We start from the raw sequence: 10,785 nt of genomic DNA, 5'->3' as shown, positions 1-10,785 counted from the left end.
CCCAGATAGTCACGCAGTGTGAAAACAACGGCGATCCGACGAGTTTGAAAATCGTGCAGTGTGAACTCGGCATAAATCAGGGGTGTCAAACTCAGTTCCTGGAGGGCCGGAGACCGGCAGAGTTTAGATTTAACCATAATTAAACACACCTGGTCCAACTAATCAAGTCCTTATTAAATCATGGCCTATTTGAAAACTACATGGTATGAGTACTGGAGCAGGGCTGGAACTAAACTCTGCAGGGCTCCGGCCCTCCAGGAACTGACTTTGACACCCCTAACATAAATGGATAAATTGTCCAAGTTCAAAAATAACTTCCAGGGTTTTGACTTTCCAGGACATTATGCATGTGACATGTACAGGTGCATTTCAATAAATTAGAATGTCGTGGAAAAGTTAATTTATTTCAGTAATTCAACTCAAATTGTGAAACTTGTGTATTAAATAAATTCAATGCACACAGACTGAAGTAGTTTAAGTCTTTGGTTCTTTTAATTGTGATGATTTTGGCTCACATTTAACAAAAACCCACCAATCTCAACAAATTAGAATAAGACTTAAACTACTACAGTCTGTGTGCACTGAATTTATTTAATACACGAGTTTCACAATTTTAGTTGAATTACTGAAATAAATGAACTTTTCCACGACATTCTAATTTATTGAGATGCACCTGTATGTACTGTATATCCACCACCACATTTAATTTTTTTCACTCACAGCCTTGCTTTAAATTTGGATTAAAAATATGGCATATAACCTGCCTGAAAATCCATAGTGCTAAAAACAAAAATCCTTAGTCACACCAAAGATAATATAAGGAGGTGGAGATGGGCCACTCATTGCAAAATAAATGGGAGAAAGACCTGCCTTTCAATTAAAAGAACCAAGAGCCATATCGATAGTGTTTGATTATATTTATATATTTATAAATACAATTCTTTCTTAAAAAGTAAACAATGCAATTTTTGTCAGATTTTATTACCAATTTGAAATATATCTTAATAAAATGTTTTGAATTTCACTCATAAATAGGAGCTGTACTTGTATGCATATTACACATATAGAAAACCGCTGGCCAGGGGAGTTACCAAGATGGCCGTGAGTAAACTCGCTTTTCTTAAAAGGACAGTTCACCCAGATAGATATTGGGAAAATATATCTTGAAGAATGTTGGTAACCAAACCATTTTGATGATTTTGATGCCTCCCTTTGTATGGAGCAGAAAAAGAGAGACATTTCTCAAAATATCTTCTTTTCTATTGCAAAGAAATAAGTAAGTCATACAGGGTTAAAATAACATTAGAGTGAATGATGACAACTTTCATTTTTGGATTAACTATCCCCTTTAAAACGGCCTACGTCCAAAGTAATACGCTGGAATACCACTCTCTCGTGAATGCACGTACGACAGTTAGCGGAAGCTAGAGATTGTGGTTTATAAAGTTTTAAATATGGATATTTTTGTTACACAAATGCATTGCTTCGCTTCAGAAGGCCTTTATTTTTTAATATAACTGATTGTTTTCATCTGAAAGAAGAAAGTCATATACACTTAGGATGACTTGAGGGTGAGTAAATCATGGGGTAATTTAAATTTTTGGGTGAACGATCCCTTTAAAGAGACTTTGATAACATCAAAAATGATTTACTGAATTCCATGAGGTAAACGACAAAACACATATTATAGCGGCTCACTGCTTACTGCTGCAGCAGCAGAACACAAAGTACATGTTGTGTGTCAAAAATCCAGTGGACAGCCGTTATAAGGGCGTTACAGCTCTGTGGTAAGAATCAGCTGCACTTGTGAGCATTCAAGGAAAGTTGTGAGGTGCCTCTTACCTCACTGCAGCCTGGTGTTATCTCATTCTGCAGCACCATGAGGACTTATCATCCCCATCTGCTCTTGGTATAGTGGAAAAGAGAGCACAGGGTTATCGCTGTCTCTGATATGCACAGATAAGTCCCTGCCTCCTGTTTAAGCACTGTAGCTAGCTCTACAGTTAGCACTACCTATGCTAACTCGACTACGCTCAACCTTCTTCCACCTGTCTGCCATGAAGAACAACCTAAAAACCAGACATCTATTGCTTTTTAAAGGGGTCATATGATGCGTTTTCATGTTTTTCTTTTACTTTAGTGTGTTTTGTAGCTGTTTGTGCATGTATAAGATCTGCAAAGTTACAAAGCTCAAAGCTCCCACAAAATTAATTTTTCTATCTAAAAGAGAAGGCTGATCCAGACTGGCCGAAAACACCTCGATTTAATTCTCCCTCACATATCTATTTCACTATGTGGAAATATTTGCATAATACCACCCAAATGGATAAGCAAAGAAAGAAGGCGTGGTTTCAGATATCGCAGTAGTGTTGCTGCCACCATGCCGTGGAGGCTCTTTGTATTTCTATGCGAAAGCACTTTTTTTGGCCTTCCGAAAGCGGACGCAATTATAAGTCAGTGGTTAATATTTATTTACAGCACTGTCCCAGAACAGTACAACCCAAATGCTTGAGTGTGCAGCACATTTTACGGAGGAAAGTTTCCTGAACCTGGGAGAGTACAAGGCCGGCTGTGCAGAAAGGCTGTTTCTAAAAAATGGGGCAATTCCAACTTTGTTAGGACAATCTCGCACTTCTGAATCAGAGCCAGTAAGTATCTTTTATAATTTGCTATTGCTATCCTCTGTTCTCTGCTTATAACTGGCGGCAAAAAGACAACAAACATGACACATGTAGTTCTGCTTCACACTGGATGCTCAAGTAGAGCTGAAGCAGAACACGCCACTTGTGATATAGTAAAACTGAAGACATTATTAACTGTTCTTATAATTGCTTTGGAAGCTAAAGCTCATGATTATGATAAGGGACGCTACATTTCCGACACATGCTTGAGATGTTTGGCCAATCACAACGCACTGGCTCAGCTGGCCAATCAGAGCACACTGCTCTTTTCGAAGGAGAGGCTTTGTAGAAATCAACACATTTTAGAAAGACTATGCATAGAGGATCTGCAATAATGAACAGTACGTGAAAAATAATGAATTTTTTGGACATTAAAGCATGCTAACATATCTATTACACCCAATACACAAAATAATGAGCTTCGAAAATAACATAATTTGACCCCTTTAAAAAAAAAAAAGATCTACATCGATCGACTCGATCACTTTCACGAAGACGACAGTCCAAACAAAAAGAGTGTGGATAAAATGCAGCATCTGTTTTCCTTCTTTCTTTGGGAGATATTTCAGTGCAGTGCATGTTGATTATTTTCTTTTTGGCAGGTAGCTGAAATATTTCTGTAATCATTTTCCATGAGTCAAAGGGCCACAAACTGTTTTCCTTGGCAAAAAATAAATAAATAAAAATTCCTCCGGTTTGTCAAAAAAAATAAAAAAATAAAATAAAATAAAAAAAAACCTGCAATGATACTTCGATTTAGCTCCTGTAGGGAACTCTGGGTGATTGAAAAACAAATAAACGCCTTCATTTAGGCAACCCTCAGACATACAACTACCACAGATATTACAAGATTACTCTAGTAGTCTAGTTAATAGGATAGTCTTGACACTCGCACAGTTTTGGAAGCGATTCACATATCATTCAGGGCTTTATGACATAACTCAGGGCAATAGGGAATGAATGCAGCAAGCTAAATTTATACAGGAAGCAAACACTTACTGATGCGTTCGCTCTCAAATACACACTCACACACACATCCGCACACAGAAAGGCTCGTGCCCAATCTGGGAATAATTACAGACTAGTTAACTTGACCTGTTTGCCCTAAATGAACTCTCAAACAGAAATATTTTTCCACATAGAGTGCTAGAGATGGCTGGGACCCTGGCACAAGATGTTGCAAAATAATCTGTAATTAGTAACAAGAGCTGCCGCCCCGTCTGCTGCGAGCCTTCAGGAGCTGTGATGAAAAAAAAAAAAAAACTTTAAAAAGGAACAAAACCTTACCATGGCAAATGTGACACTGTCACTCCTTTTATCAAAAGAAATCATTGATTATTGAAACTTCAAAAGAAAGTAAAGTAGATAAGTACATCGATATCTATGCCATAAAATAAGAGTGGGAAAGGAACAAAAATCATCTGAATTTTTATGATTTGAAATTATATTCTAATATCACTGTAATGCATCTTTTAGATTTAAATTTTTTTTAAGCATTGAAATAAATACTGTGACGATATGATGCACATTTAAACTGACAAACATGCCCATCTTAACGTTCCAAATCGAACAACAATATGGATCTCTGTCTCAATGGTGTTGCTAAAAAATCACTGCAATCACGTGTCATTTCGACAACTGCTGCATCCTTTTTAGTCAAATTCAGAACATCTGACACGTCAGCGCAATTACTTCAATGATTCACACAAGCACAGACAACTTTTAAATTAACACGGCTTGTCAGTTATTCTGTTCAAAGATAAACACCAACCTTAAAGTTCACAAGGTTGAAAGAGCATTTTTCACTCAGTGAATAATGAAGGTAATTAAGAGGGATTTATTAATGCCATCTTGAGAACTTCCAAAGACACATGAATATTTGGACTGAAACTGAATCCTCAGATGAACTTTCACCGTTGTGCATTCCAACAGACTAAGGACAAACGCTCAAACCAGTTTACTCTCAATCCTGGGCCTGTCATTAAGAAACCCGCAGAATGCAGATCTACTGAAATCCTGTAAACAACTGGCACTAAAACTCACACAGTTATCAAAATAACATTGTATGGTTTGTGCAGGCTATGGAAGGACGTACATAATCAATTTCTCTGAGAAGAGACACCTATGTGTGGCGTTTTCCCTCAATGCCTTTTTATCCAGTTGCTGCTTTATAATCTTATTGCATCTCACTGCAATTGACTCCAAGATGTGCATGACCGGCTCACTTTAACTTTATCTTTTATCCAATCAAAACTCTCTCCGCTGGATAGCAACTGAACAGCCTGCTTCATGACACAAGAATAAACACACTTAACCCCTTGTTCGAGTCATCAGCTGTTTCTTAAGTGCATTAAATGTGAATCTAAAAGAAACCGCTAAATGTTTAGTGTAACCTGTAAGTTTTTATGAGTTCTGTAACAATGATCATTGCATTTTTTATTATGAATATTGTTCGCTCTATAACACATTGCTCATGTTCCTCAGTCGCCTTGGATAAAAGTGTCTGCTAAATGAATAAATGTAAACATAAATGTTTTGTCCAATTCTACAATATTGTACAAATATGTTCAACATGTTAATCCTGCAATCTTTTTCTAGTCGACACCAACTCGGTGCAACAAGGGTGCGGCTGTGGGCTTCAAAAGTTGATAACGTCTGGCGTGGATTTCCTCACCTCATCCCAGCTCCTTGCAACACCCCCCACAAGTCACACTGACGAGAACCAGAGGCCAGCCAAGTGACCAAAAGGTTACGCTGTGGAGGTCGGCACGGGTCCTCCATGTAGACCCTCATTTCCTGGGCTGGACAGTCTGCTTTACTCATAAAGCTAATAAGGCCCTCCTTGTCCCGGGTGGCTGGCCTACTCATCACTGGCCACACCATGGGGGTCGGGGGGGCTGCTTCCCATTAGCCTGCCCCCTCTCCAGGTGCAGCTAATGGGCTCAGCCAGAGCCTCTCCAGGACCACTTGGCAGCCACCAACGCAGGCCTGGAAGTGATCAGCACCCAACGCCTGGGAGCCGCGACAAACAGACGGCCCACTTAAAGGAACTAAGTTAAAAATAATAATTTTTCTTCACTAGCCTGGGAATGCCTCATCTTGTTGTGTGCAATTGCAGCAATATATCTGAATTGAACATCTTACAGTAAGCAAAATAATTTATGCACATATTTAACTATTGATGATGGCAAAAATTTATTTTTACCTGTTTTTTCTTTATAAAAATAACAGATAAAACAATGTTTTTATTATAAATTATAAACAACTACTGGCAAATTGGCATTTAATTTCTACAGCATTTTCTGTTTATTGAATGTATTCTGTTTCAAACAGCTATACTTGTATTGCAACTTGATTGACCTATTTTTCCTTACTCCTTTCAAAAGTTATTTCAGCTGAAGAGCAATTTTTCTTGATAAGGAGAAAGCATGAGAAAAACATGTGCGTAAATCAGCTCTGCAATCATTCTCTCTCATATCCACCACAGGCAGAGTGTTAAGCAAATTGACCTCCAGCATGAAATAAGATAAGCAATCAACAGTTAACCATCACAACTCATCTTCAACTAACATTTCTCTGCAACCAAGTTCTTTAATCAAAAGAATTTCTAAAAATGGGCACCTTGTGGTCCTTTGTTTCACAGAGCGCAGTAAACTAATTGAATTAGGAACCTGCCTTTGCACCAGGGGAAGCAAAAAAAAAAAAAAAAACACTTGCGGCGAACACACATTTATGGCAACCAAAAAACAAGAACAAAAGCTTAGCTTACCTGTGTTGCTCTACGGCCTCATTGTCAGGTAGTTCGGCGCCGCACACGTTGCAGCGCTCGTTCGGGCTGCGACCGTCGGGCTTCATCCCAGCAGCTAACTCGCCGAGCTTGTTGAAGAACTCCCTCTGGATGAAACTCTGAGGCAGCAAGCCCCCGTAGGCACTGAAGTCCATGGACATGGCCAAGGCTGGGGACATGTGCAAGGATGAGGCCATGGAGGCGGGCATAGCGAGCATCGCTTCGTTCTTGTGATTGGGGGGAATGCCATAGAGCGACGCCAAGTGTTTTTCGGTCATCCCCACCATGGCCTCCAGCCCCATCTGGCTGACCTCGGGTTGCTGGTCACCCACACCTTCCTCCCTGACATAGTGCAGTTCACGGGCACTAGTGATCACGCTGCTCCTGGTAGGGGTGCCGGGCCCATCACGGTTCTTGTCAGGTTCTCCACTGCGTTCGCCGTTGCTGGAGGCGCTGGATTCCATGGCTTTAGGGCTCTCATGCTCTCCGCTCTCATCTACTTGCATCATCTCCGTTTTGATCTCTCCCATCATGGGGTGGGAGTTGCCGTGCAGGGGCTGATCAGCAACCGCACCAGGGTGCATGGTGCTCTGCAGGAGGGACTGGCCAATGCTCATCAGGCTGTCCACGGCTGCTTTGGTTGGGCTCATGGTGGAGAGGCCAAAGGAGGTGGAGACAGAAGGACTCTGATCCACCATTCCTGGCAGCATCAGTGCTTGCTGGGCAGCTAACACGTAGCTACCCTCCTCCACGGAATGCTTTTTCGGGTTTCTCCCATGCCGTCCCTTGCGCTCCTCGTCGTCTTCTGCGCCTCCGTCATTCATGTTGACCTCAGTGTCGTTTTCATCAGAGGACTGGATGGTCTCCAGTATCTTCAGGCATTGCTCCTCCAAGTACTCTATTTCTAAGATCTCTGCTGCGTACAGCAGGTCATCCAGATCCTCCACTTTAGCTTGGAGCGTGGCAGTGTAGGCATACTCCAGAATCTGCTGGAAGGTCTTTGGTGAGAGAAAGTCGAGAGTGTAATGTTGGCTGTTCCGGTGAAAGAGGATCTCGAACATCTTACTGGCGCAGGCCAGCACGGTCCGGTGAGCGTGGAACTCCTGGCTGTCCACCATGATGACCACGTCGCACAGCGTGCCGGCCAGGCGCATCTGATTAGCCTTGTGCAGCAGGGCATTGGGGTGATTGGGGTTTTGGAGCTGGATCATACCCATTTTAGTCAAATCCATAACGTCTCTCAAATCCACACGGCCAACTCATGAGTCTCCCTTTCCACGTAGCAGTCTGGTCAGTTATCTTTGTAAACAAGATAAGGTCAATCTAGAAAGAGATGAAAGAGAGACCCACAGTTAGATGTAGCAAAGTCACAATGTTTGATTTTTTGTTTGTTTATTTTATTTGTTCTTAAATTAACAATCATTCTAATTATTTCAGTATAAAAAAATAAAGATGTTATAAAAAACACAATAAAACCAGTACATTAGACTTCAAATGTAATCGGTCCAGTATAAAAACACAAATATATCAATATCAATCACAAATAGCATTTAACAGCCAAGAACCTTTTTAGCAAGAGACGAAAAATCTGTCAAAATGCACAAAATAAAACAAAACGACAAGTGGCCCACATGAGAAACCCGTAAACTTGGCTTTAGTGCTAGTAAAGGCTGGCAGTAATCAAGCCTTTGTTTCTATGTGTTCGAGCTCGCCTCACAAAGCATCATCAACAGCCTCCTGAAATGAAATGGCATCTTATTCAGTATTCCCATCACAGACAGGGATACTGAGCGGAGCATGGAGAGTGAGGCAAGCTGTTGCCAGGAATAGTTGGAACAGAGGATGACACAAAACAGCTCAGAGCTCCTAAAACACACCAAAGTGTTTAAATTAATTTTTTTTAATTTAAAATACATTTCCATGTATCATTAGTGAATTATATATAGATGTTATTTTTTCTGCTATATCAGATATATACTATAAAAATAAACCATTAACTCACTTACAAGGTAATCTTAAAAAAAAAAAAAAACGTGTAATTTGTCAACATAAAAAGGTCAAACGTTTGGGCATTTTTCATTATATGCAAAACATTTAACTTCACCACCATCACAATGTATTACTTAATAAAAATAAATTTTAGCTATAATTTAACGTTTAAAATCGGCTTTTTACAACAACTTAACTATCTGTCACATTTGAGTGAACACAATCAGAGGAAGATCCACCACTAATATATGATAATAGCAGCGAGAGGAAGCCATGCCGTTTATAGCATTATCACACATATTTAAAATAGTAGATAAGGAACGTTAGATTTACTCAGATATTTTATATTTCCCCCGTCTTAATTGATCAAAAAGAAGCCTCACCAGAGAAGAGCAGACTAGTAAATAGTCTTTATATCAAACACTATGATCTCAGCGGTGAATGACGGGCTTTTCACTATGAATGTACCGTCTCAGACAGCAAATAAGCTAAAGTTATGATAAATGGCGACACTAGAGAAATATATACGAGGGGTTTCACGCCGTTTAAATTACTACAGAGTACAGGAAGGCGAGTAATGAGTGAGAAATGGATACATTGTCTTTGAATTGCAGTTAACTGATGAGACGCTAGCAATAATGACGCCAGTTCACGCACGCGAACTGTGCATCGCTACAACAACTCAAACAAAAGTCAAAAAACGATCAACACATATTCGTATTATTAGTCAACTACAGCTGTGATAACTGTTATCTACCTCATATATGTTAAAAAGACCAATGAAAAGTCCGGTCAGAGCTCATTTGATTGATCAATACATGATTATTTGACTGCTCACACGTGAATTAATTGAAGTTAAAGGACCCGTTTGTTATTTCATTAACGTTACATACGCATACACATCGGAGGAACAAGCAAACAGCGTTTCGGTTAAATTAATAAATGTCAGTATTGTTATAAAACTAACAAAAAATGAAAGCACTTTAAAAATCACAACCAATTCAGTGCGGTTCATTTTGAAAGACAGTGACACGCACCTCCACGGTGGCCCTGATTTAATGATCAGACCTACTGTCAACCAAAATAATAACAATTATCAAAACCCCGACATTTGTTTGTTCTACGACACACTTCTTCAGTTAGGACATATTTAAACTCTCTGATGAATGTTCAATTCGAAACATTCACGCTGAGAATAAAGCACATGGAAGTACGTCACTGTCTGGTGCGCGAGCAGACCTCACGTCCCCCGAATACTAAAACGCACGCTTACGTCAACATAACATCTCCACATGTGTAAAGATGAACATAAACAGCCATATCTATCAGGTGCCCTGAGCCTGCGCCACACTTGACAGCCACACTTGCACTTTTTCGGTGCGCTCTCACAATTCACCTTCACTTGAAGCAACAGTAGAAACACTGTAACTTGATGTGATGCTGAGCGCAAACACCTCTGGTCAACACAACGCGGATCGTCTCTTAATGTGAACACTTCCCAAACTGAAAACACGCAGACAGATGGGTCTGTCAGGAGCCGTGGGTGTTTTAAAGGTGCGCGCCTGTACTCACCTGTCTTGCACGTTTGGCTTCCGAGCGTGCGGTTTTTAGGACTGTAGCATAGTAACGCAGTTCACAGTACCCGCTCTCTCTCGCGCTCACTAACTCCTCTCTGCCCGCCGCTTAGCAAATCAACACGGCGGTGACGTCAGCGCACATCCTCGCCGGAGTCCTGACAAACACTGCTAAAGTGAGACACCTAGGGGGCTGTCGAATATAGGCCAGCGTGTCTGGGACACTATCTATCAGAGCATTTGGACTTTAATCATTAACCTTCAAGCACCATCACCTTTGCTACTACTTCTATAGCCAGCTAAATTCTCTATAAGGTCTGTACGAGCGCGATATGTAAATTCATATTTAGACCTTTACAAGTGCAATGTTCACTATTTTTAGACATTCTTGTAGGCTTATATACTACAATATTTGGTTGTAAACGTAAATATGTTTTTTTTTTGTCTAGATGTGAGTACCGTGAGCTTTTGTTACTATGCCAAATTCCTTGTGTGCTTGACCCAATTAAACTATTAATTCAAACAAACAAATTAATGAATGAATGAATTAGCGCAAAATGTATTTATGACAATCATAATCTAGTTAACTCAAGTTCCTAAGTGTAAAAATACATAAAGACAAGCAATTTTAAGCATTTCAACCTCTTTGAGAAGTGCATTTAGCATCAGAGAAATGATTCACACTTATTAGCCTACTTAATGACAGACACATAAGATTTCAAAGAGTTTTTGAAAATGAAAGACAGATTAATGG

General features: G+C 40.0%; 1 protein-coding gene across 2 annotated transcripts in view; it reads right to left on the bottom strand.

Annotated features, from left to right (window-relative positions):
- zbtb16a (zinc finger and BTB domain containing 16a) overlaps window positions 1-10,177 on the bottom strand; it is a 144,576-nt gene extending 134,399 nt beyond the window's left edge. Inside the window, exons 1-2 of one of the 2 annotated variants that reach the window (XM_016526194.1) lie at window positions 10,030-10,177; window positions 6,451-7,791 (exon numbers count right to left, since the gene is read on the bottom strand). In XM_016526194.1, coding sequence (XP_016381680.1) covers window positions 6,451-7,700 — 1,250 coding nt within the window. In that variant the 5' untranslated portion in view covers window positions 7,701-7,791; window positions 10,030-10,177. The remainder of the gene's footprint in view (window positions 1-6,450; window positions 7,792-10,029) is intronic. The other variant, XM_016526195.1, reaches the window with a different exon arrangement.
- Window positions 10,178-10,785: the final 608 nt, after the last annotated feature.

Source organism: Sinocyclocheilus rhinocerous, unplaced genomic scaffold (genome assembly GCF_001515625.1).
Source record: "Sinocyclocheilus rhinocerous isolate Xijiao unplaced genomic scaffold, SAMN03320098_v1.1 scaffold753, whole genome shotgun sequence".
In the NCBI taxonomy this organism is placed as follows: Eukaryota; Metazoa; Chordata; class Actinopteri; order Cypriniformes; family Cyprinidae; genus Sinocyclocheilus; species Sinocyclocheilus rhinocerous.
The sequence above is the reverse complement of the archived record's forward strand: the minus strand, read 5'-3'. Positions and strand labels throughout refer to the sequence as shown.